The following is a 27,573-nucleotide window of genomic DNA, read 5'->3' on the forward strand; positions in this document are numbered from 1 at the left end:
ATTACTCCGGTTTACAAGGTCATCCAGATCCTCCTGTATAATATCCCGATCCTTCTCCGAATTGGCAATACCTCCCAGCTTTGTATCATCTGCAAACTTTATTAGCACACTCCCACTTTTTGTGCCAAGGTCAGTAACAAAAAGATTAAATAAGATTGGTCCCAAAACCGATCCCTGAGGAACTCCACTGGTAACCTCCCTCCAACCTGACAGTTCGCCTTTCAGTAGGACCCGTTGCAGTCTCCCCTTTAACCAATTCCTTATCCACCTTTTGATGTTCATATTGATCCCCATCTTCTCCTATTTAACTAATAATTCCCCATGTGGCACGGTATCAAATGCCTTACTGAAATCTAGGTAAATTAGATCCACTGCATTTCCTTTATCTAAAAAATCTGTTACTTTTTCAAAAAAGGAGATTAGGTTGGTTTGGCACGATCTACCTTTTGTAAAACCATGTTGTATTTTGTCCCATTTACCATTGACTTCAATGTCCTTAACTAATTTCTCCTTGAAGATTTTTTCCAGGACCTTGCATACTACAGATGTCAAACTAACTGGCCTGTAGTTACCCGGATCACTTTTTTTTCCTTTCTTAAAAATAGGAACTATATTAGCAATTCTCCAATCATTCGGTACTATTCCTGAGTTTACAGATTAATTAAAAATTCTTGCTAATGGGCTTGCAATTTCAGGTGCCAATTCCTTTAATATTCTTGGATGAAGATTATCTGGGCCCCCCGATTTAGTCCCATTAAGCTGTTTCAGTTTCGCTTCTACCTCTGATATGGTAATATCTACCTCTATATCCTCCTTCCCATTTGTCATGCTACCATTATCCACAAGATCCTCTTTAGCCTTATTAAAGACTGAGGCAAAGTATTTGTTTAGATATTGGGCCATGCCTAGATTATCTTTAACCTCCACTCCATCCTCAGTGTTAAGCGGCCCCACTTCTTCCTTCTTAGTTTTCTTCTTATTTATATGGCTATAGAACCTTTTACTATTGGTTTTAATTCCCTTTGCAAGGTCCAACTCTACTCGACTTTTAGCCTCTCTCACTTTATCCCTACATCTTCTGACCTCAATTAGGTAGCTTTCCTTGCTGATCCCTCCCATCTTCCACTCCCTGTATGCTTTCTGCTTCTTCATAATCAACTCTCTAAGATGCTTGCTCATCCAGCTTGGTCTACAACTCCTTCCTATGAATTTTTTCCCCTTTCTTGGGATACAGGCTTCCGATAGCTTCTGCAGTTTTGATTTAAAGTAATCCCAGGCCTCTTCTACCTTTAGATCCATAAGTTCTTCAGTCCAATCCACTTCCCTAACTAATTTCCTTAATTTTTGAAAGTCAGCCCTTTTGAAATCAAAAACCCTAGTTGCAGATTTATTTTTGTTAATCCTTCCATTTAGTTTGAACTGAATTAGCTCATGATCACTTGAGCCAAGATTGTCCCCTACAACCATTTCTTCTATGAGGTCCTCGCTACTCACCAAAATTAAATCTAAAATGGCATCCCCTCTAGTCGGTTCAGTAACTACTTGATGAAGGAATCCATCAGCTATCGCATCTAGGAAAATCTGAGCCCTATTATTATTACTAGCACTGGTCCTCCAGTCTATATCTGGGAAGTTAAAGTCTCCCAGGATCACGCAGTTTCCATTAGTATTTACTTTATTAAAGACATTAAAAAGGGCTTTATCCATATCCAAATTCGATCCCGGAGGTCTATAGCACACCCCAAGCACTATCGTAGGAGAGGCTTTACTAGTTTTCTTCCCCAATGTAATTTTTGCCCAGACGGACTCTGTCTTATCCATTGCATCGCTTCTTATTTCTTTACATTCTACCTCATCATTGATATACAATGCTACTCCACCACCTTTACCTTTGTTTCTGTCTTTCCTAAAGAGCACATACCCTTCAATACCTGTAGTCCAGTCATGACTACTATTCCACCATGTTTCTGTTATCCCTATAATATCTGGTTTCACTTCCTGCACCAGTAGCTCTAGTTCCTCCATTTTGTTACCTAGGCTCCTCGCATTGGTGTATAAACATCTTAATTTTTGCTGTTTGGCCTCGCTCACATTTTGTACCCTATTAGGCACAGTCATTCTACAGCCAGTATAACCTATTAGACTAGTATCCACACCACCCTCACTTCTTATATACATTCTCCTACCCACGGCTGTATCCATTCTTACTTCATCTTCTTCCCTCTCAATGCTAAAATCTGGCGTGGAGATTTTCTGGACATCTCCCATCCATCTCCCCCCAATTCCTAGTTTAATGCTCTCTTTATCAGTTGTGCCAGCCTCGATCCTAGAAGTCTATTTCCTTCCCTACTCAGATGAAGTCCATCCCGAGAGAACTGACCTCTGTCCGTGAATGCCTCCCAGTGGCCATACATCCCAAAGCCCTCCTTATAGCACCACTGCCTAAGCCATCTGTTGACAGTCATAATCTTGTCAGACCTTTGTTGCCCTCTCTAGGAACAGGAAGGATCCCGCTAAAGATCACCTGAGCCTCAATTTCCTTAAGCGTCTTCCCCAGCCTAGCATAGTCTCCCTTAATACTTTCCAGCGAGAATCTAGCCGTATCATTTGTTCCCACATGAAGGATAATTAGGGGATTCTTTCCCGCTCCCTTTAGGATCCTTTTCAACCTCAGGTCTACATCCCGTATCTTAGCACCCGGAAGACAGCACACCCTTCTATTCTCAGGATCAGCTCTAGTTACAGGCCTGTCTATTCTTCTCAATAAAGAGTCCCCGATCACATAGACCTGCCTTTTCCTGGTGACAGTGCTATTCTCCAGTCTCTCCCCTGTTCCCTCTGGCTGCAAGTTCTTTCCATTCCTATTTTCCCTTACAATCTTCTTCAACCCATCCTGTATCCTCCTGGGGCTCATATTTGGTATAGTCTCCCTTGACTCTTCCCCTTTTTCTATAGGACTAGCCTCTCTTCTCTCCTTCCTTACCCTTCCACCTTCAACAAGTACCTGCTGAGCCCCTTCTTCATTTTCCAACTCTGCAAACCTGTTCCTAAGCTCTATTTCTCCTTCACTAGCCCGTCTTTTTCTCTGCCTGGTTCTTTGAGTCACATGTTTCCACTGACCACTTTCCTCATCCAGTCTCTCCTCAAAATTCCCCAGCCCTGGTTCCATCTGTGAGTCTGAGCTTTTCCTTTCAGATACCTCATATCTTTGCTCCATCATCTGCTCAAACCCCTTCCTAAACTCAACCAGACTTTCCACCTTCATCTCCAAACCTCGGATCTTTTCCTCCATCAGCTCTATCAGACGGCATTTCATGCAGAAAAAACTCTTACCGGTTCCCCCCTCCAGGATCATGTACATACCACAGCTTCCACATCCAGTCATCCTCAATGTGTCTTTCACTACAGGAGTCACTCCCACAGCTGCCTCTGTATCTGTCATCTCCTTCCCACCTAAATCCTGTTAATCTGGGAAACACAAGCCACACCAAGAAGACCACCCTCCCCCAGCAAAAGCAAACCCCAAACAAGCACCACAATACAAACTCCCACTCAAACTCCCCTGTTTAGAGCTCTGTTTGCTAGCTCCTGTGCCGCTGCAGCTGTCTGTGCCGCTGCCTGACTGGCTGGCTACCTTTATAGGGCCCCTAGTCAGATATCCATATATCCAGCATGTGGGCAATTATGATAACACTTTTGCTCACTTATACCAGGAGATATACAAAGCTAAACATAGCTTTTGGCGTTAGCGAATATGAGACTTGTCAAAGACAAGATACATGATCTGCCCTTGGTACAAGCTTAGGAGATGCCTTCTCAACTATTAGTACCTAGAAAACTGTGTCCAAATCAAAAGATAAGTGGAGTACCCCATGGTATAAGAGAAACAAATTGGAATTGGGGGTTGAATCTTCAATGGCATATAAAGGGGTTTATAACTGTCAAAAACCCTATTATAAAAATACAGGTGATCTTGAAGGTGTATCTTGGAAGCAGACCTGTGGAAGGTGAATATGCTGCAAGATTAGAATTGCTTCCCAAAAGGAGGGTACGTTTGTCTTCTTTTTGTATTGCACTGCTTTGTTTTTACACAATAAATTTGGCTACGCTTGGTTATTTGGTCTCTTAAATATTTTTAATAATGAACCATAAGTGTAGTCAATCAATTAACTATATATTTTAATCAACAGTGGATTGTCCATGATATGTCATTATCATTATTCTGCATTAAAAGGTACATAATTCTGCTTTAAAAGAAACCATTCTTGTGACATCTGAGATAGTGCAGTTATTTCCCAGTATAGAAAATAACTGTGGTATCTGAAGTAATACAATGTGGTAACTTGGTTAATGTTAACTTTTTAATAACTACTGTTAAACCCATTTATTTCAGCAGATGCCACTCATTTATGAAACTTGAGGAATTGTTCCTGAGGCTCTTCAAGGAAACTTGAATAGCAATTAATATTGTTCAGAGTTGAAAGATTTCTACTTAACCTCGACTAAACTGAAACTCGCCATAAATCAGAGGTCACAGAATTAAAATTCTTTTCCCCTTGCTGGAATGATTTTTTGCCTAGATTACTATGCCCTACAAGGGTTGCTAGGGTAACAGATCCCATCATGTTATAATAAAACTATAGATAAATCTTTAAATCATTTTAAATTTAGGATTTTAAAACATGTCTGTTTTTCCTCTTTCACTTGCACAGTAAGTCAAACAAATTGGTATCCCAAGCACTGAATAACAGCTGTGTTCATTAGCTAATTTGGCATTGTGTTGAATAGTTTATTACCCGTACAGTACACACAGATGCACACTCAGATATTATCTGATTCTATTAATAATTTCAGCTCAAATCAAATGTAGATATTAAGTGAAATATAATCATATTTAGTAGCTCATAATTACCATGTCTTACTTGGGTCTAGATCATGGGTAGGCAAACATTTTGGCCCAAGAGCCAAATAGAAATTATATGGCGGGCCATGAATGCCCATAAAATTGGGGTTGGGGTGCAGGAGGGGGTGAGGGCTCTGGGGTGGGGCCAGAAATGAGGAGTTCAGGGTGTGGCAGGAGGCTCCAGGCTGGGGCGGGGGAGGGCTCCGGCTGGGGGTGCAGGTTCTGGGGTGGGGCTGGAAATGAGGAGTTTGGGGTGTAGGAGGGTGCTCCAGGCTGGGACCAAGGAGTTCAGAGGGCAGGAGGGGAATCAGGGCTGGGGCAGGGGGTTGGTGTGTGTGTGGAGGGGGGTAAGGGCTCCGCCTGGGGGTGCAGGCTCTGAGGTGAGGCTCGGGATGAGGAATTTGGGGTGCAGGAGGATGCTCTGGGCTGGGATCAAGGGGTTTGGAGGGCAGGAGGGGGATCAGGGATGGGGCACAGGGAGAGACTCAGGGGTGCAGGCTCCAGGTGGCACTTACCTCAAGTGGCTCCTAGAAGCAACAGCATGTCCCCCCTCCGGCTCCTATTCTACATGTAGGAGCTGGAGGGGGGACATGCCGCTGCTTCCGGGAACCACATGGAGTGGCCGCCAACCCTGCTCTCTGGCTGTAGCACCAAAGTGGGGCAAGCCCCAGACCTTGCTCCCCAGCAGCAGCTCGAGGGCTGGATTAAACTGGCTGGCAGGCTGGATCTGTCCCCCGGGCCATAGTTTGCCCACCCCTGGTCTAGATCCATCTTCCTAGACACTGTTTTCCATACAACAGTTGCAGAGTACACATTTAATCACAAACACAGTAGCCATTACATGAAAGAGCTAGAGATAATTTTCCAATGAATCAATAGTTTTTTGGTATCAGAGGTTACTCACCACATCTCGAACGATGGGAAAACTTTTCTTTCTACGCAAGTCTGGCATGCTGTCAATTCCATACAGTCCACGGCCAGGCCTTAAGGGAACATAAAGTGGGAGGGGGGAAAGGCTTGAGTTTAGGAGTTTGCATCTTTAAGGAGGACATTGTTTGTTTACGGTATTCCCTGCTACAATATGACTAATCTGTGCATATGTACCACCGACAGACCTCTGACACTTAATGCATGCGCCTCTACTGCATGAGCTAAAAGCCAGCTGACTGTTAGCTAAGGTTGTAGAGCAGACTCATTTTCTCTCTCTCTCTCTCTCTAAGTGGTCTCAGTGCCACTAGACACCACACTCAGGAGGTGTGCGGGTTACACATCGTTAAAAGCAAAATTAACATTCTAATGGCTGACAGCACAGTAATTTTTCAAATTTCTGAAAAATAAGTTTTAGTGAACAGAGGCATGGACTGAGAGTCAGGACTCTTGATCTCTTCCTAGCTCTCCCCTTGAGAAGCTGGATACATTAAACAAAACAATTAACTTCTGTGCCCCATTTTACCCAGTTGTATGGCGAGTATCATAATAGTTCACCAAAACACAGAGTGTGGTAAGGCTTAATCAATTATAGTTGTAAACATTTGGGGCTTTGAGAGCCTACATACCAAATGGCAATAAAATGCAGGCTGTTGTCATTCAGACAGTACAACTATATAAAGAATTCTGAGTATATGCAATAAAATCTTTTGATGCGTTAGCATGGGACTGCAGAAAACATGATATCTAATGCAGTAAATAATTCTGACTGTAACTTTTTAATGTTGATTTATTGGCCGTATCATTAGTATTTGGAGTGTTTTCTTATGCTCAGTTTGATTTCTCTATTCACACAAACATTTAAACCTTGTATATACACATGTATATCAGAATGTACCTTAAAAAAATTACAGGAAAAGCCCATGGCCACTTCATACATGCAGTACAAAACTGGTGTGGATACATTGCATAAGACAAAGGGGGATGTTTTGCCCACAGGATGTGCTTATGTTGAAGGATAACAGATACACAAAAATGAACTGCCAAACGGCATTTAGAGAAAAACAGGAAAGTCCGCAAAAAATCCTATGCAAAGCAAAGGGTAAAAGTGGCCTGTTTAAGCATGCTTTATTAGTGCATGATCAGAGGCAACAAACCAACTAGAAAAGAGAAATAACAACATGAAAATAGTGAGGACAGCAAAAGTTCCTCCAACTGAAGTTTATGCATGTATATGGAGAATTGCACAAGATATGTAATATTCATAATTCTTAATGGTGATTGAAAGAGAATTAATGAAAATGTAATTTGAATGTGTACAAAATGTGGTAAATTGTAAGGGGCAATCAAACTACCATAGGAGAAATCAATCATGACCTGCCTACGTGCCAGGAGAAAGTCACTATCTTTTTCGGTATGTCTGTTATTTCTTACTTTAATAGTAATTGTAATCACAAGGCAAGCTTTTGGTTCAAATAAAAGGTTAGAAATTAATAAACCAGGACCAAGTGTGTGGCATTCTCACCCAACAAAGCCACAATCAGGCCGTCTGTAAAACAGGGTGGATTTGTAACCAACACTGAAATGAAGTGTAAGTCAAAAGAATGGGGAGGTGCACATGAATGACAAATTAATTTTGTGCTGTTTCTATGAATAGCAAATTAATTTGAAATTATTGGAAACTTAAAATAAAGTGGGTCTATTATCTTGTGTGACAGGATTCCTTTATTCAGAAACCTCATCAAGGTGAATGGGCTTGGCCACCAATAATTTTTGTTAAAAAAATAGTAAGTTGCACTAGTCTGTGGGTGGGAACTGTCCTTTCCTGGTAAAGTCTAATTTTTCACCTGAACTTGAATAAAAGATCTAAGAATGGTAACAGACATTTATGCCTTTAGACTAATCATTCACCCAAGCCCTATTCAACTTCTTTCCTTTTAACTGGTCTCAAAATATGCCAGATTAGTATACTGCACTTCTACAATTCAGAACATATCATGCAATGCCTAGATAATACTAAAAATCAAATAACAAGATTCCCTAACTGATCTGGCCATGGGTGGATTTATTTTTGTGTGCTTAGTTTTATTAATGTACAGTGAATTTCCAGCTATAGATACGGATATGGAATATTCAAGATTTCCATGCCCTGCTAGCACAAGCCCCGCTGCTTCTGAAATCATGTATCCTACTATGAGAAAGAGCTTCTTCTAGAGGACATTTTACTAAGTACTGTTCTAAGGATTTTCTGGGGGGAAAAATAAGTTCAGTTGGACTTTTGGATGAATAGGAGAAATGCATCTTATTTAACCTTTGACAAATGGTTTAACCCATTGAGATCTTGCCTGGTGCACAGTAAGGAATCTTACATGTTTAGACATGTTGTGTTACATGAAATATGCCAGTGGGCCATACTCATGAACTTTAGCTATATAACAAACATCCCCACTGCACTGACTGGATTAATAATGTTAATGTTATACACAAATATGTATTGTGACAAAGCCCTGAGCCTGTATTGGTGGGTCCCATGTTTCTGGGCGGTTTCAGTGGCCTTAGAAACTCGATAAGGCTCAATGTGACCTCTCTTTCTCAGTGTAGCGGCAAGAGTCACAGCCTATTGAGTTACTTTCATCACCAGCCAGTATGGGAGATGGGAAGGGGGAATACCCCACAGTCTCTGTTGCTCCATAGAGCTCAGTAGGCTCAGTTTGACCTCCTGCCTGGACTGAGTCCTGATTCCTTCTCCAGGGGATCTCTGTAGAGTATGGGGGGGGCGGAGGGGAACCTGGGCCTGCCTTCTACTCTGAGTTCCAACCCAGGGACCCTAATGGTAGCAGATGTTGGTAGCTTTCCCTTCACCACTGACACCGCTTTGATTCCCTGGGCCATTTCCCCCTTTTCCTAGCTTCACCCTTATCTCAGGATTCAGCAATGCTTCCTCTCCTTCAGCTCCTTTCACCTCAGCCTCCGGGAGAGCACTGGAAGGAGAGCTTTTAAACAGTATAGGTGGGACCTTGACTGGTTCCAGCTGTCTCCATTAGCCTAACCGCCTTAACTGGTTAATTGGCATCAGGTGTCTTAATTGGCCTGGAGTCACCTTTGTTTGGCTGTCCAGGGAACAAGGGCCTGCTCATTCTGAAGGCTGGTATATCTGCCTTCCAGCACTCTCTTATATTCTTCTGGTCTGAATCTGTCAAATATCCCTTCCCCCTGCTCAACACCAATGGGTTGGGCAAACTTGGGTCGTCATGCAATGCACCCGTGACAGGCCGTCTGCATTGCCATGGCAACTTCTGGCTCTGTGCTGTATGTGGAACTGGAAGGATTGGAGGGATAAGAACCATCTGGTCACCCTCGCATTTTTTTCCTTGTTCCACTGCGTCCACTGAAGAGGGGCATGGTCGGTCACAAGAACGAATTGCCTCCCTAGCAGGTAGTATCACAGTGTTTCCATGGCCATTTCACAATGAGGCATTCCCTCTCGACCACCGCATATTTCTGTTCCCTTGGGAGGAGTTTCCTACTGAGGTAGTGGATTGGGAGTTCTTCTTCTCCAACCATCTGGGATAGGACAGCCCCCAGTCCTACTTTGGATCCGTCTGTCTGCAGCCTGGACCCCTTAGTGAAGTCTGGGGCTATGAGTACAGGTTCACTGATAAGGGCTGTCCACAGATCTGTAAATGCCCTCTCTGTTGCGTCAGTCCATCGTACTATCTCAGGTCCCCAAGCTTTTATTATTGCCCGGTGGTGAAATGGGGGATAAAGTGTCGATAGTACCCCACTACCCTCCAAAATGCCTGGACTTGTTTCTTGCGAACCAGTCGGGGCCAGTTTTGGATGGCCTCTAGTTTATTGAGTTGGGGTTTTACTACGCCTCATCCAACAATGTAGTCCAGACATTTAGCCTCTATTAACTCTATGCCGCACTTGGCGGGGTTTGCTGTAAGGCCAGCGCACCTTAGGGTATCTAGGGCAGCTTCTACCTTCTCCAGGTGGGTTTCCCAGTCTGAAGTATGAATAACCACATCATCCAGGTAGGCGGCCGCATAACTGGCATGGGGGCGCAATAGCTTATCCATGAGGCACTGAAGGGTAGCTAGGGCCCCATGCAGACCAAATGGGCGGACTGTATATTGAAAGAGACCTTCCAGTGTGAAGAAAACGGTCTTCTCTTTTGCACCTTCAGCAAGGGGAATCTGCCAATACCCTTTAGTTAAGTCTAGAGTTGTCAGGAACCAGGCATTTCCTAATTGGTCCACTAACTCATCTATGTGGGGGATAGGGTATGTGTCAAACTGGGACAGCTCATTCAGTCGACGGAAGCCATTGCAGAACCTCGTGGAGCCAACTGGTTTGGGTACTAGCACGTTCAGGCTAGACCACTCACTGTAAGACTCTTCGATTACCCCCTAACTCCAGCATTTTCTTTACTTCTGCTCTGATTTCTTCTCTTTTGGCTGCTGGCAACCAGTAGGGCCTCATCATTACCTCGGCCCCGGGGTTTGTAATGATGTGGTGGTATGTCTCAGTTGTTCGACCTGGCCGAGACGAGAATACGTCTTGGTTCCGGTTGATCATCTTGGTCACCTCCTCTCTTTGGGCTGGTGTTAAATTGGGCGATACCCTCACTGGCTTGGGGGTTTTGTTCTCCTGTGGTGGTTCCTTTTGGACGACTACACACACTTCTTGGGTACTCCAGGGTTTTAGAAGGTTGATGTGATACACTTGTTCTGGTTTTCTATGTCCCGGTTGTCATACCTTGTAATTTATCTTTCCTATAGGTTCAACTGCTTCATAGGGCCCTTGCCACTGGGCCAAGAGTTTACTCTCTGCCATGGGTACTAACACCATTACTCAGTCTCCTGGTTGGAAGTGCAGTACCTTTGCTTGGCAGTTGTAATGAGTTTGTTGGGCTTTTGGGGCCTTTTCCAGGTGCTCCCGCATGATGGGGTTGACTCGGGTTATACAGTCTCTCATTTGCAATACCTGTTCAACTATATTCTTCCCCATATTGGGCTCCTCTTTCCAAATCTCCTGGGCTATGTCTAGTATGCCCCGGGAGTGGCGACCATGTAATAGCTCAAAGGGAGAGAATCCAGTGGAGGCTTGGGGAACTTCACGGATGGCGAACATAAGGGAGGGCAACAGGGTATCCCAGTCCTTTCCATCCCTACTTACCACTTTTCTTATCATGGCTTTGAGGGTCCAGTTGAATCTCTCTACCAGACCATCAGTCTGCGGGTAGTAAACAGAAGTTTGCAGGATCTGGACATAGAGCAGAGGTCCTTCATCAGTTTAGACATAAAAGGTGTACCTTGCTCCATTAGAATCTCTTTCAGTAACCCTACCTGGGAGAAAATCTCCACTAGTGCCTTTGCTATGGACTTGGAGGTCGTGTTTCAGAGTGGAATGGCCACTGGATACCTGATTACATAATCCAAGACGACAAGCACATATTGGTGGCCTCGAGTCGTCTTCTCTAAAGGTCCCACCAGGTCCATGGCTACTCAGTCAAAGGGAATCTCAATTATTGGTAGGGGTACTAAAGGGGCTCTTAGATGTGGGCAAGGGCTGTGCAATTGACACTTGTGACAGGAGGCGCAGTACCGCTGGACATCCTCACGTACCCCCGGCCAAAAGAATCTGCACAAGATCCGTGCCTGAGTCTTCTCTACCCCGAAGTGTCCCCCAAAGAGGTGACTGGGCGAGACTTAATATTGCCCTCTTATGTTTTTGGGTTACCAGGAGCTAGTTTACTGCTGTTCCTGAATTTGAACCACCCTGTACAGGAGGTCCTTCTTAATCATGAACTAGGGTGCTGGCCCTCGGGCCTTTCTATCCACAGGTACCCCATCTATCTTGGCCACCTCTTTTCTGACATTATCATACCTGGGGCCTTCTGCCTGGTCTCACCTGAAAGACTCTCTTTCGGCACCTATCGACCCAAACTCTGTGGGACTAGCCTCCACCTCCTCGGTCAGTTCGGTGGCATTGGGGTTGGAACCAGCCTCTGCTTCCTCCTCCCCTTCGAGGGTCTCTCCCTCAGTTTCCAGGGCCCATCAGCCTACGAGGGCAATGTTCTGGCCCTGAAGCAGGATCTGGATGCACAAAGCCTTCGCCGGCCTTCTTTCCCCCTTGGTTTTTCTTCCCTTCCTGGGGGCAGGGAATAACTCTTGTGATATTTCAGTGATGAAGGGGGGATGACTTTCTGTTAGAGATGACTCTTAACTTCAGGGTACTCTCCACTCTCCCACCCCTCTGGCAGGTGGAAATTTCCAAATCCCAGGAAATCCCTTCCAATGAGCACCGGGTATGGGATATAAGGGACCACCACCGCTTTTACCCCCGTGATATTCCCCTGGATTTCGATCCTTACCGGGATGACAGGATAATAACTAACGGTACCATGTACACATGTTACTCCCATACACTTGGCCTGTATTAACTGGCTGCATTTCACTAGTTTCCCTGAAATCAGGGTGACAGTACTGCCAGAGTCCACAATCGCCATGGTCTCTACCCCATTCAGTTTCACCGGTTTTGTATATTGATGTGGGGTGACTTCAACGCCCACAAGGTTGATTCCGCACAGACACACCCCTGGAGCCCCGACCTGGGGTATTCTATCTGCTACCCAAGATCCATAAACCTGGAAATCCTGGACGCCCCATCATCGCAGGCATTGGCACCCTGACAGCAGGATTGTCTGGCTATGTAGACTCCCTCCTCAGGCCCTTCGTTACCAGCACTCCCAGCTATCTTCGAGACACCACCGATTTCCTGAGGAAACTACAGTCAATTGGTGATCTTCCTAAAAACACCATCCTAGCCACTATGGATGTAGAAGCCCTCTACACCAACATTCCACACAAAGATGGACTACAAGCCGTCAGGAACAGTATCCCCGATACTGTCACCGCTAACCTGGTGGCAGAACTTTGTGACTTTGTCCTGACCCATAACTATTTCACATTTGGTGACAATGTATACCTTCAAATCAGCGGCACTGCGATGGGTACCCGCATGGCCCCACAGTATGCCAACATTTTTATGGCTGACTTAGAACAACGCTTCCTCAGCTCTCCTCCCCTAATGCCCCTACTCTACTTGCGCTACATTGATGACATCTTCATCATCTGGATCCATGGAAAAGAAGCTCTTGAGGAATTCCACCAGGATTTCAACAATTTCCATCCCACCATCAACCTCAGCCTGGACCAGTCCACACAAGAGATCCACTTCCTGGACACTACGGTGCTAATAAGCGATGGTCACATAAACACCACCCTATATCGGAAACCTACTGACCGCTATTCCTACCTACATGCCTCTAGCTTTCATCCAGATCATACCACTCGATCCATTGTCTACAGCCAAGCGCTACGATATAACCGCATTTGCTCCAACCCCTCAGACAGAGACAAACACCTACAAGATCTCTATCATGCATTCCTACAACTACAATACCCACCTGTTGAAGTGAAGAAACAGATTGACAGAGCCAGAAGAGTACCCAGAAGTCACCTACTACAGGACAGGCCCAACAAAGAAAACAACAGAACGCCACTAGCCATCACCTTCAGCCCCCAACTAAAACCTCTCCAACGCATCATCAAGGATCTACAACCTATCCTGAAGGACGAGCCATCACTCTCACAGATCTTGGGAGACAGACCAGTCCTTGCTTACAGACAGCCCCCCAACCTGAAGCAAATACTCACCAGCAACCACACACCACACAACAGAACCACTAACCCAGGAACCTATCCTTGCAACAAAGCCCGTTGCCAACTCTGTCCACATATCTATTCAGGGGATACATCATAGGGCCTAATCACATCAGCCACACTATCAGAGGCTCGTTCACCTGCGCATCTACCAATGTGATATATGCCATCATGTGCCAGCAATGCCCCTCTGCCATGTACATTGGCCAAACTGGACAGTCTCTACGTAAAAGAATGAATGGACACAAATCAGACGTCAAGAATTATAACATTCAAAAACCAGTTGGAGAACACTTCAATCTCTCTGGTCACTCGATCACAGACCTAAGAGTGGCTATACTTCAACAAAAAAGCTTCAAAAACAGACTCCAACGAGAGACTGCTGAATTGGAATTAATTTGCAAACTGGATACAATTAACTTAGGCTTGAATAGAGACTGGGAATGGATGAGTCATTACACAAAGTAAAACTATTTCCCCATGGTATTTCTCCCTCCCACGCCACCCCCCACTGTTCCTCTGATATTCTTGTTAACTGCTGGAATTAGCTTACCTTGCTTGTCACCATGAAAGGTTTTCCTCCTTTCCCCCCCCCCTGCTGTTGGTGATGGCTTATCTTAAGTGATCATTCTCCTTACAGTGTGTATGATAAACCCATTGTTTCATGTTCTCTGTGTGTGTGTATATAATCTCTCCTCTATTTTTTCCACCAAATGCATCCGATGAAGTGAGCTGTAGCTCACGAAAGCTTATGCTCTAATAAATTTGTTAGTCTCTAAGGTGCCACAAGTACTCCTTTTCTTTTTAAGGTTGATTAAGGTGCATGGGTTTGCCCAGTCCCCCACGTTACACTGCATGGGCTCCTCAATATTGGGATATTGTGCCACTAAGGTGTCCCAATTCCCCACACGCATAACACCTACAAGGGGCTCTAGGTGCTCTTCTGTCTCTTGGGTTAGGGGTCTTTGCCCCATGGTTCCCCCCCGCTTAGGCTATTCCCTCCTTTCTGGGTTCCTGGCTGCTTTGTAGCCACTACCCTCTTCCATCTGGGGCTCCCTGGATGCTTGGTTGCCTGACCTTCTGGGGTCGTAGTTGGGTACTTGTTTCAGAAGAGGGCTTCTCTAGGTAGTCGGGACAGCTCTCGGGCCACGGTCCATTTCTCCACCAATGTGATCACACCGTCATAGGTGGCCGGGTCGTTCTGGCCAACCCATACATGAAGATCTGGTGGCAGTCCCCTCATATAGTGATCTATGACCAAAGTTTCCAACATTTCCTCTGGGTTGCATGCTTTGGGTCATAACCACTTCCGGATGAGGTGAAGGAGGTTGAACAATTGTGACCTTGGAGGTTTGCCCTTCTGGTACCTCCACTCATGGTATCTCTGGGCCTGTACTGTGGTCGTTACCCCTGATCATGCCAGGATCTCTGCCTTCAGCTGGGGGTAATCAACGGCAGCTTCAGCGGGCATGTCGTGATAGGTTTTCTGGGCCTCTCCACTGGTCCTAGGGCCATGCTTCTTGCAAGGCAGTCCTCTCAAAGGAGAGGAGATACACCTCTATGTCATCATCGGCTGTCATCTTTGGTAGACAATCTGCAGCCCTCCATACTCACGACTCCTCAGAGCCTTGTTTTTTGGTGGTGAGGGCTGTTGGTCGACCAACTCCCGCAAGAGGGCTTGATCCTGGGAGGTGGTCGATCAATAATTGGTTAGTCTCTTGTTGTAGCTGCATGGATTCTTGTTGTGCCCTTGCTTGGACTTGGGTGGCCTCCTGCTGGGCTGCAGTGGCTTGCATAAGTGCTTTTATTACGTCTTCCATTGTGGTGAGGACACTCAAACCCAGTGCACTTTTTTTTTAAACTCTCCTCTTCTTCCACTGCAATGTGAATGAAAGTCAACTATCCCACTCCTAACACCAGTTGTGACAAAGTTCCAAGCCTGTATTCGTGGATCCTGCACTTCTGGGTGGTTTCAGTGGTCTCAGAAACTTGATAAGGACTTAGTGTGACCTCCCTTTCTCCGTGTAGCAGCAAGAGTCACAGCCTATTGAGTTACTTTCATCACCAGCCAGTATGGGAGATGGGAAGGGGGAATACCCCACAGTCTCTGTTGCTCCATAGAGCTCTTATCCTTATCTCAGGATTCAGCAATGCTTCCTCTCCTTCAGCTCCTTTCACCTCAGCCTCCTGGAGGGCACTGGAAGGAGAGCTTTTAAACAGTATAAATGGGATCTTGATTGGTTCCAGCTGTCTCCATTAGCCTAACCGCCTGAACTGGTTAATTGGCAACAGGTGTCTTAGTTGGCCTGGAGTCGCCTTTGTTTGGCTATCCAGGGAACAAGGGCCTGCTCATTCTGAAGGCTGATAATCTGCCTTCCAGCACTCTCTTATATTCTTCTGGTCTGACTCTGTCACAGTATATAAGGTGCTGACAAGAACAGAACCACTGCTTCATTTGTGCAAGCATGGAGACTACTTTATTAGCTCTTCATCCTTCAGCACATGACCATCATTTGAGCTCTCTAATCTTCTGCAACTGTGTATCTTCCCTCAGCAGTCACATGGATAGCTTCTGTATAACTTTAGGAGTGCATGTGCAGAACTACTTATCTCTTTCTTCAGCCTGCAGTTGTAAAACTCAGCAAGGAGGAGGGTAACAGTGATAAGATCACATGGCTTACATAGGTTTACGATTTGAGTGGCTTCTTGGATCATAATCACACACACTTATTTTCAAATTGTCCCTTAAAAAATCCCTATCCAGATATATGCTTCTATGCTCCCTTAATATTCTCCTCTTCTGCCTCTGGAGAAGATGACCTCACAGTCTATTAGTTTATGGATTAATGTCAGACTTTCCCCTTCCACACAAACTATCCCCAGTTGCCCCTCTCCCTACCATTGTTCAAACCTTTAAAAAATATAAATTAGCCATTCAACTCCATTGGATGATGACCGGCCCCCTTTGTATAACTCCCTCTCCCCCAGGGCAGTCTGCTCCACACAGGGCTTTGAGGGCTTAGGGACAGGAGGGCACCTCCATACACACTGCTGCTGTCCAGAGCTCAGGGAGGGGTCCCTGCATGTGTCAGGTTCAAGAGTGCAGAAGGCCTATTGTTCAGTAATTCAGCATACATTCCAATGTTCTGCTGGGACCTTTCCATTACCTAATCCCTTTTCTCCACACCTTCTCCCACTCCAGTCACTCTCCCAACTCCACCAAACAGTCATAGAGTCAAGAACTTTTGAGAGTGACTAAAGCAGCTAGGGTCACATGCGCTAAAATCCAGGCTCCATAGGGAAGGGACCAGGGGAGCTAAGCTAGATCCCATTGATTCCCCCTTCCCCTGGTGCACAAGGCAACTGTCACAATTTGGTGCTAATTCTTTATTCTTTGGAGGATGCTGAAATCTTCTTAAGGAGCCATTCCTACACGGGAATTCTATGGAGAGCTCACCAGAGCTGTCACATACTAAAGCTCAAAAGTCAGATGGTTGTTGTCCAGTTGGATCTGTTGACACAGAGAAAAATCCCATAGAGAAAAAAGATAATCTCCCCTCCCACCTAGTAGTACATAAAGGCATTTTGAGCATCATTCTTTACAAGGTAACAGACATTCAGCTCTTAGATAACAGGCTAAGGGCCAGGCAATACAATCATTTCACCGCCTTAAATCTGAATAATTCCATTGACTTCAGTGAAGACTATTTGGATTTGCACTGATATAAATGAGATTAGTATCTGACTCTAAAAATCTAAGTGTCTAATCCAAAGCATAATGAAATCAATGAGAATCTTTTCCTAGACTTCAACAGGTTTGGGATCAGATCCTAACAGTAGCTCATCCAGCTCTAACTACTTTAATATTCCAAACTGTAAATAATTTTTGTTTTCTAGGGAAAAACCCCCTAAAGATATCTCACTACAAGTTCTATTTTCTTCTTCGACTCTTTCATATGGATCTAAAAAGTGACATGATAAAAGCCTAGTGCAAACCCCTCATAATTTATGGATATTGATGCTTCTTAGAAGCTCTGATTATTAATAGTTTCTTCCCTTTTCTACTCCTTTTTCCCCCCAACTATTTTTTTAAAAAGCTGATGCTTACCCTTTGCTTGAAATTGAAAGGGAAGACAAAATAGACAAGGGTTTCAAGATAACTAGAGAGTGAATCTGATTTTCAGGCATAAGACTCTTTAGGTCTCCTCTAGCATTGATATTCATCAGGCAAATCCTCTTTGACAATGAAACTTCACTCCTTTCTTGTAAGGAAGAGAACAAACTATGAAAGTATATGTGATATGGTTTGGTTCATAACACAGTTCTGAAATGAAGGTGAAGTCAGGCTGTTTCTTTACAATTTCCTTATTTAGAACTGTACACAAACCAAATCTGTAGGATTTGGCAGTCTGATCTTGCAGGGGCTGGAGTGCAGCCCCAATCCCTCAGTGTTTAATGCCACTCAGCAACTCACAAGAGGCCCCTGATACCTTGCAAGATTGAACCACAGAGTAAACTGAAAGGTATCATTCAAGCTTTTCAAAATGCTGTTTTCTCAGGAGAAAGCTTCATAAAGGTTTGTGAACTCCGGGAGTTTCGTGAGCCAAGAATCTGGCAGGCTTCCTCCTGTGTGCTGCCTTTAAGCTCTGAGGTTTATTATTTAGCTCAATGGACAAGGTTTTGCAGGAAGTTTCCATAACTCCTACATTATTAATCAGCAGTACACAATGGATGTGTGGCAAATGCTCTGATTATATAATCATTTCACATCCTAGATGATATCACAGGTTAATTAGTGTTTTAAGGGATGTGACCTGCTTCTTCCTGTAAGGTACCAGTTACTGAAGCAGAAAATTGGAGAAATGATCCAGAATCTTTATGCATCCAGAAAAGAAATTAGAATTGTTTAGCTACAAGACAAGTTTTAGCTTACAGTGTGATCACTTTAGCTTATTGCCAAACCAATATTCTGCAAATGCTTAAATGTAGTTTTGGGGGTTTAGAAAACAGTTTGACATTTCACTTTTAATACATACTGATCAAACTCAACTGCAAGTATATTCAAAAAAATAACTAAATAGGATATTTTGGAGGGGTATTCCCTATTTATCCTTCCAGATTAAACATGCCTACTTTTCCATATCAGTAACTTCAAATTCAATATGGGACCTCAAAATCAAAATCCATCAACAATAATAAAGAGTGTAGAAATGAAAACTTAGCTCAATGATTTTGTTGATTCATGAACCAGAACAGAATCCAGCACACTGTCCTATGGCTGTCCTGGTTGTGCACTGATAGCACAATACCAAAGTACTTGTTTTTGCATCAAAGTAATCAAACATGATTTCAGGGTACCTATGGTGCTGATAGTTGAACTAGGAGGAGATAGTTTTGCTGTTACTTTTCTGATTTTCTTCCAAGGTAAATTATGGTTACAATTTCCAATTCCAGTGGCAAGAAATGAGCTTCAGATACACTGTTTCCTCTCTCTCTGGTATATTAATGTGACTGTCCAGTTTCTAAGTTGTTCAAGTACAGAAAAAGCTGCAAAGAGGAGTCAGCCAGAGACTCCATTGATAGGGGCAGAAGCAGCCAAAGCAGAGAACTTTGGTCCTTTGGAGAACTTTCTACGCTTTGACTGGATTTTCTATGCCCTGTGCTGATTGGCTGTTTTCTTCAAATCTCCCCCTCCCACACAGTCTCTTCATCTCAATGTAACTCCTCTTACCCCCTTCTCCCCATCCCCCTCACTTGCCCTTTTTCTCCCTTTCCTTTAGCTTATCCCCTCCTAACTCCCCCCATATATATAAACCAATTCTGGAACTAACATGACACTGCTGCCATCACATATGTTACTGTACTTGTGTGTTATACCCCTTCCCCCACCCAGTATCAGTCAGGTCTATTTAGAGTGTAAACTCTTCAGAGGCCAGGAACCATCTTTTGTTCTGTGTTTGTTCAGTACCCAGCATAAGGGTGTCCTGGTCCATGACTAGAGTTCCTAGGTGCTATGGTAATACAAACGAAAAACAACCATGGTTAAACACTGCCTTTAACAACTTTAAGCTTGATCTAATTGTGATTACCCACACAGATGTTGGCCCATGGAAACCTGATGGCCTACTGGGTTTCGCAGCCACAAATGCAAATTGTGATTGTGAGAGATATCGTGCCGTCTCCCCTCCAGCAATAGCTACATCACATTATCCCTTTTCTCAAACACCAGAGATTGCATGGAGTATGAATGGGGAATCCCAAAGCACCACAATGTAAGGACTTGTTCTTCCCTAGCCAACAGAATGCCAGAAAGCTGAAAGGAGCCTGCATGCCCCCAAGATATTTAAAGGAAAAAAAACCAAAGCTGTGATCAAGAGGGAGAGAGAAGCATTTCTCACAGAGTTCCAGTGACTGTTTAGAAAATGTCACCACAACACCAAGTTGTCTTTCCCCCTGCGAAATCATGACGCATCTGAGGGATTTAATGCGGCCAGGAGGAAAAATCTTGGAAGTCAAGAATGGAAATAAGAACATCAGCAGCCTCATATGTGGAGGCTCAAATTGTGGCTGTGTTTAGCTCTGCTCTTTTCTTTTCCAGCTTCTGTGGCAGGCCAACCTTTCTCTCTGAACAGGTCAGCCAGCTGTGGAGGGTGTTTTCAGGTCAATAGGGCCTAGGTAGCAATAACAGTAAGCACTAGGGCCCTTTTAGAGAGATCTTCCAGGTATCTAAATAGGCGAGGCCAGGACTACATACAATGATTTGCCTGTGCAAGATTATTAAAACCAGAAAGTGTTTACTGCTCTCTTGTCATTTGGGTAACTGTTGTTGTTATTTGTATTGTCAAATTTATTTCTCACATTACAATTTGGATGAATTGGAAGTTGTTTTGCTCTTGCTATAATTATGTTTATAATTTTGTTGTTTTTCTCTTCATAAACTCTTGGCTTTGAGCATAACAGCCGGCCATGCCTCCTGGCAAGATGGCTATCTAACTGCCTCTCCTAAGTCACCTTTTTCCCCATCTATCACACTTGCATGGCTTCTGACACTTTCATGACACCTGTAAAGTACAGGAATGTATCAGAGTGCATCACACAGTTAAAATAAAATGACTCAGGTAAAAGCAAGCCTAAACACATAATTGTAGATGGACTAAAAGTAGTCTATGGTGGTCACCCATAAACTTTTGATCATTTGCTTTAGCTAAATAGACAAGTTTACCTTAATATTTGTGGCATTACTTGAACTTCCCTATACTTACAGAAGTAAAGTTATCCAAGAGATAATCTAAATGACATAATCATTTTTAAGGATGCTTGCAACATGATCCTTATCCACAGAGAAAAATGAGACAATAGGTGAAATATCTTGCCGTTAGCAAGAATAGACAAAACAATTTAACACTGAGATATTAAAGAAACTTCAAAAGTCATTTGGACATAGGATAAAGCATACCCCTTAAAGCCCTGCAGGGAAAAAAATATTCTGAAAATAAGAGGAAGCAATGTTACAATTCTTTTGAAAACTGTTCATCTTTATACCTCTTGCTCTCTCAGATGACTAAATGCTACTTAACAATACTAAACTTCACAATACAGAAATGAAACGGATTGTATCAGACTTCTAAACATTGCAATATCAGCCCAGGAAACGCTGTCATATTATATTCTAATATTGAACATCTGGACTTGGTCTCCTGGAGCAAAGGAAAATAGGGCCCCACATTTAGGATGTTACCATATGTAACCACAATGGTACTTATATGGAAGATAATCTCCGAAGGTGTAATTGTTATGTACATATAAATTGGGCGTAAAATCCCCTTTGGGACGCTGGGTGTATGATGAGTTAACCATTTTACAGAATATAACCCTACAAGTGATATGGATGCTAAGTTGGAAGAATACAAATTTAAAGTGGCCACAGCCTGGAGCCAAGAATATTTCCCGACAAGCAAATGTATGGGAGCCATTGTGGGTGCAGCCAGCACTTTTTAATGTGTCCTTTCACTCTATTACAGGGGTGGTACGCCGCAAGTACGGTATGCTTCCTAATTGTAATGTAGTATGTACATAAAAGTATTGAAACAACAATTCAATGGGTGGGTGAGGGGACACACCTGGAATCGTCGTCAGAAAAGGGGATTGTGGGCAGCGGGGAACACTATGCTGGATACATGGAATCTGGGGGATGAGTGGGTAACCAAACAATTAGTAAGCCAAAATGTGAGATTTCAACAAGAAATTAATGAATTAATAGCACACCAACTATCGGCAGTTGCCACAGGGTGGAGGACAGCAGTAGAGGTAAACTTGCAGTTAACTCATTGGGCAGAGGACCTGGTGACATGGGTGGGTGTTGGCTTCAGAAGAGTAACATGGAGAGAAGTGTGTTTAGGTATTCAAAATGCTCAGTTAATAATGTTAATGGATATTATGAGAGATGCTTGGTCAGAACAATGGCCTTCAGTATTAAATGGGGAGGCTAGCCCATATTTATCCACAATTGCAAAAACATACAATCTATCTGAAAAATAATAGCCCCAACCTGTGGGGACAGTTCTTGTGTAATTGTTACTATGATACCATGGGAAGGAAATGCAAATAAGATGGTCCCCTTGAACCCTATGGGAGTAACTAGGGAAGGGGGAGTGCATTGGGAGCTACTAGGAAATAGGTGGTGGGAGGGATGGAATGGGGTAAATTGGACTGTCATCACATTAAGCAGTTGTATATCCAGAGGAGGAATATGGATATGCCTCTCTCCTATGACTATGGAGGAGCAGGATCAATGGCCTGTTCCAAAGGTGTGACATTTAGGGGTAATATATATGTGGTATGGTGTATTCTGTTGGGAATGTATGCAATCCTGCAATATAACAATAGGAGGCAAAATCCTTCTAGTATATAACCAAATTATGAACTTCTATGCACTGCCACCTGGACCATGGTGCACCAATGGATCAGTGACTTAATCGTTGTAAACAATCGAACCAGCACCTATTACCCCATGCCATACCAAGTAGTTGAATTGGTTTGAACAATACCAAATTTCACTGTGGATATTCAATGGAGACACAGTATGGACAAAAGTACACAAAGATTACAAGAGCAACTTGCTGCAAGTGCCAACAGTTGGACACACTTACAATATGCACTACAGGATGGGGCTGACAAAACGTTAACCCTATCAAAGAAGGAGAAGCAGTGTTTCTGGTGGTTGCTCGGATGTTGGACCATACTGCAGTGGTCAGGACTCTTGGCGTTGCTGTGGATTATCATAGCAGCTGGTGTATTATTAACCGTATTTGTGTTACATTGCATATGGAAATAATCAAGTGGGGCATTTAGCTAGTTATAGAGATATAAGAGAAAGAATCAAAATCACTATCTGCCTGTGTAAGGGCCTTCTCTCACTGTGATAGTCTGAGGCCCTGTTCTTAAGCTAAGGCCTTTGGCTAAGAAGCGGGAGCAGCCATAAACTGGGAAGCATATGATCACATCCTCACATTCCAGACTAGTCATATTGAAATAAGGCAATCTGGAGCTGTTAGAAAGGTGATCCAATCTATCACCTCTAGAGAAAGGGAAGAGCCTAGAAGATGTAAAAAGAAATTTAGTTTGATAGTTTTCTGTTTGGTAAGAACTCACTTATCAATACACACAGCTGGGAAACCCTTATGTCTTTATAGATGTAGTTGTGAAATCCTCACTTCTGTATTGTTTTGTCATTATAGTTCCCACTTCGCTATTGTTTATTTGCATGGTCTCTGTCTGGTTCTGCGATTGTTTCTGTCTGCTGTATAATTAATTTTGCTATATTTAAGTTAATTAGGGTAGTGGGATATAATTGGTTAGAGAATTATGTTACAATATGTTAGGATTGGTTAGGTAAATTTCAGTAAAATGATTGGTTAAGGTATAGCTGAGAATATAACTATATAAATTGGGTGCAAACAGGAAGTAAGTTTGGATTCAAAAATAAGGAAAAAGGAACTTGGATTTAAGCTTGCTGGAAGTTCACCCCAATAACCATCTAATTGTTTGCACCTTCAGACTTTGGGTATTGTTGCTCTCTGTTCATGCGAGAAGGACCGGGGAAGTGAGAGAGTGAAAGAATAAGCCCTCTAACAGTTTCACTGTTACCTGCTAATAACTGCCTCCCAACCCCATTTCCATCTTTTTTGCTTCACCTACCTTGCTGCATATTGTCATAAATCAAGACTCTAAGCTCCTTAAGGCAGGGACAATTTTTTCATGTCTACAGATGACTATTGCAATATCTGATAGGGGCCTCTAAGCCCAAGGGAACACACATAAATAATAAAATAATAATACAAACTTTACTCACACACTTGCAACAGTTAACATGAGTCATTCAGAAACATGATGATATTTATATATTTTCAAATAAGAAGAATGGCTCTCTCATCATTTTGACCAGACTTGTGATGTACCTAGGTTTTAAGATCTGGCTATTTCTGTACTTCTCTATTCTTGTTTCTATTATAAAATGTAAGTGTATTGTGTCACAAAGATCCAATATTTCTAAGGCCTCTAGAGAGTTCTATTAAATATTTCTGATTTAATTCACTATTTATTCTAGACCAGCGGTTCTCAAGCTTTCTTGCACCATGACTCCCTTTTTACAACAAATATTACTACACAACCCCCAGAGCAGGGACTAAAGACTGAGCCTGCCCAAGCTCTGCCACCCTGGGCAGGGGGGCCAAGCTGAAGCCCAAGGGCTTCTGTCCTGGACGCAGGGCATGTAATCTTAGCCCTGGGCGGTGGGGCTTGGGCTTCAGACTTGCTAGAGCCCAGGGCCAATGCCAGCCTTGGCGACCCCATTAAAATGGGGTCCAACCCACAGTTTGAGAACTCCTGTTCTAGACAGAACCTGTTGTTTAATATTTCACTATATAGGACTACAGTTTATGGCACACTTTGTGAAAATGAACTTGTTGATTGTATGGTTATATTTCTACAATATAATGAACCTTGATGATTTATAGTCCATGCTGCGAATAACTGGCAGCCCTTTAGTGTTTAAATGATGCCATTTAATATGCTAATTGGTAAATGTCACATTTTAAAGAATGTTGACATTCATTCTTCTTCCACAGGATGATAGAACCTAAGTGATAGTTTGTTAATGGAGCCCTAACTAAACACATTTTAAAGAGAACTTTTTTACCTTTACTAAAATGAGAATTAAAGCTGTGATTTACAAGTGAATCATGAAGGTCACACATTAAATGGAAGGGGACATATTTGTAATATTCCAGATTTCTCTGAATTTCCTTTTCACTTCCTAGTTTTAAGTGGAAATGAATTGCTGCTCATTCAGTGGCACTCATCCAAAGCAAGCAAAAATATACATGCTTCTTGTAGTCTCCCTCCCCTCCCCCCACTTTATTGAAGATGGAAAAAAGAAATAAAACAAGCTACAGTCCTAGATTTGGGAATGGCCAATTCTGATCCAAAGTCCTCCTAAACAAATGTGGCCAAATCCTCAATTTGTCTCTTCATTAATAAAAGGGTTCAAAGTCTCCAGAGACAAGTCAGAAGATACAGCTTCAAATCATAAAGACTAAAGATTCCAAAGCTTAATTCAAATGCTCAGGGGGTGGTAATGACATTTGTGAGAGGCATTCACATAGATTCTAACTACATTAAACCTGGGCGGGAAAAACACCTGAGGTCTTTTTTTATTATTTGGACCGGAGTGGCAAACCTGTGGCTCCGGAGCCACATGCGGCTCTTCAGAAGTTAATATGCAGCTCCTTGTATAGGCACCGACTCTGGGGCTGGAGCTACAGGCGCCAACTTTCCAATGTGTCAGGGGGGTGCTCACTGCTCAACCCCGGGCTCTGCCACAGGCCCTGACCCCACTCCACCCCTTCCTGCCTCTCCCCTGAGCCTGCCATGCCCTCACTTCTCTCCCCTTCCCCCGAGAGCCTCCTGCAAGCCATGAAACAGCTGATCGGGAGGTGTGGGGAGGGAGGGGGAGGCGCTGATCGGCGGGGCTGCTGATGGGCGGGAGGCCCTGGGAGTGGAGTGGGGGGAGCTGATTGGGGCTGCTGACATATTACCGTGGCTCTTTGGCAATGTACATTGGTAAATTTTGGCTCCTTCTCAGGCTCAGGTTGGCCACCCCTGATTTGGACTAAAACACCCAGTTCATCCAGACAGGAAAGGACCAGCAATGGAATATCAAACAAGCACTGAACAAACTACAGTTAAATTTTTAAAATAGTGCTTAGCCTACATTAAGGGGTGTTGCAGTCACTTCTTAGCATGGAAGAGAGTCTATAAACTGCTAAGCAGGACAAGCATGTACACTCCAGTTCTGATGCCCCATTGGCAGGGTAGCAGAACCCATCACTCTGCCCACTACATGCTTCTTGTGAGGAGCACCTCAGAACCAGCCATTGACTCGCTCGAGAAGAGGAGCTGCAGTTTTGGTCAGCTTTTATGTAAGCCATATTGGAGTTAGCCACTATCTAGTCTGGAGTCAGCAACGTACTGTAATTATTTTTGAACACTGCTGTATCTTTCCAATGGGACAGATTAAATAGTTCATTTCAAAGCAAAAGCTGCATCTTAACAGCACTGTGTCTCTGCCTTATTAACCAATGGAATAATGACAAAGCATGTAGTATATAATTCCTGATTCTTGTGTGGAAAGAGTAAGTATTTCCATAGTTACTGGGGAGAAAGTAAAGGTAAATTGTTCCTGTTGGCTGTATCTAGTTTTGGCATCAGAAATGCCATCTTCCACCTTGAGTCTACTATGATACTTTGCTCCTTTTTTTGGATGAGGATCTGATGCACGTTCTTATCACATTAAATCTGGAACATTGTAACTCACTGTACCTGGACTTGGACGTGGAAGCAATACAAAAGCTCAAGCCTGTGCAAAGCACAAGTGACTGTCATCAAATCCATCGCGCTTGTGCACCAAACCCATCAGTGGCTCCCAGGCTGGTTTCAATGGCACAAGGAATTATTGTGCATGTGGTTTTCCATTTTTTCAAGGAGCGCTGCGTTCTTCAAAATGACGTCCCCCATATGACACTGGATAAAAATCATGTCTGGTTTTGTCTCTGGACTGGATGGGGGGAAAGCCACCCAAAAAAATGAATGTTCAGTTTTAAACCAGATGAATGGCCTGCCTACCAGGGACTACCCTGTACATTCCAGCATTGAAGTTCAAAATGCCTTTCTTTTTAAAAGCCTTCAGAAAGCTCCAGTTCACCTCACAGATCTTCTCCCACTCCCTTCTCAACTAGCTCTGTCTATTCCTCTAGCTTTGGCTTTCTTCAAGCCCCTTCCTGCTATCTTTCTTGTATTGGCATAAGAACCTTCATCTTTGCAACATCTGCCACCTAGAGCAAACTCCCTCAACAATTCTGCATTGCTTTTTTCAAATCTCATCTGAAAACATATTTTCTCCCTTGTTCCTCTCCTTCTGTTGTGACTTATAATTAAATTCTGTATTCATTATTATAATATTATTTATATTAATTTTGCAAAATATGGACCTTATCCTAAATCCACTGGAATCAGTGGAAACGTTGCCAGTGGTTTTGGGCAAAGCCTTATATTTATAGACATTGACTGATTGGCTTCATTTATATTTTGTATGAAAGATATTATAGAGAATAAAATTTCACTGTATTTTATTCTATAACATAGATGCCTTTTAAAAGAAGAACTACTCTATTTCTATATATAAATAGGAACACAGGGATAGCTCAGTGGTTTGAGCATTGGCCTGCTAAACACAGGGTTGTGAGTTTAATCCTTGAGAGGGCAATTTAGGGATCTGGGGCAAAAATTGGTGATTTGCCCTACTTTGAGCAGGGGGTTGAACTAGATGACCTCCTGAGGTCCCTTCCAACCCTGATATTCTATGAGTCTATGAAATCAGACACTAATCCTGCTCACATTTCCAGGTTCCTTAGCTTTCTTGCCAGTTTGCTTTCTTTCTTATGGTGTATTTTCTAA

General features: G+C 43.4%; 1 protein-coding gene across 2 annotated transcripts in view; it reads right to left on the reverse strand.

Annotated features, from left to right (window-relative positions):
• Window positions 1-27,573, reverse strand: part of UNC13C (unc-13 homolog C) — a 476,401-nt gene that overhangs the window by 287,183 nt on the left and 161,645 nt on the right. For both annotated transcript variants that reach the window (XM_043493368.1, XM_043493369.1), the window contains one exon: window positions 5,808-5,886. In XM_043493368.1, coding sequence (XP_043349303.1) covers window positions 5,808-5,886 — 79 coding nt within the window. The remainder of the gene's footprint in view (window positions 1-5,807; window positions 5,887-27,573) is intronic.

This window comes from Dermochelys coriacea, chromosome 10 (assembly GCF_009764565.3).
Source record: "Dermochelys coriacea isolate rDerCor1 chromosome 10, rDerCor1.pri.v4, whole genome shotgun sequence".
Classification (NCBI taxonomy): Eukaryota; Metazoa; Chordata; order Testudines; family Dermochelyidae; genus Dermochelys; species Dermochelys coriacea.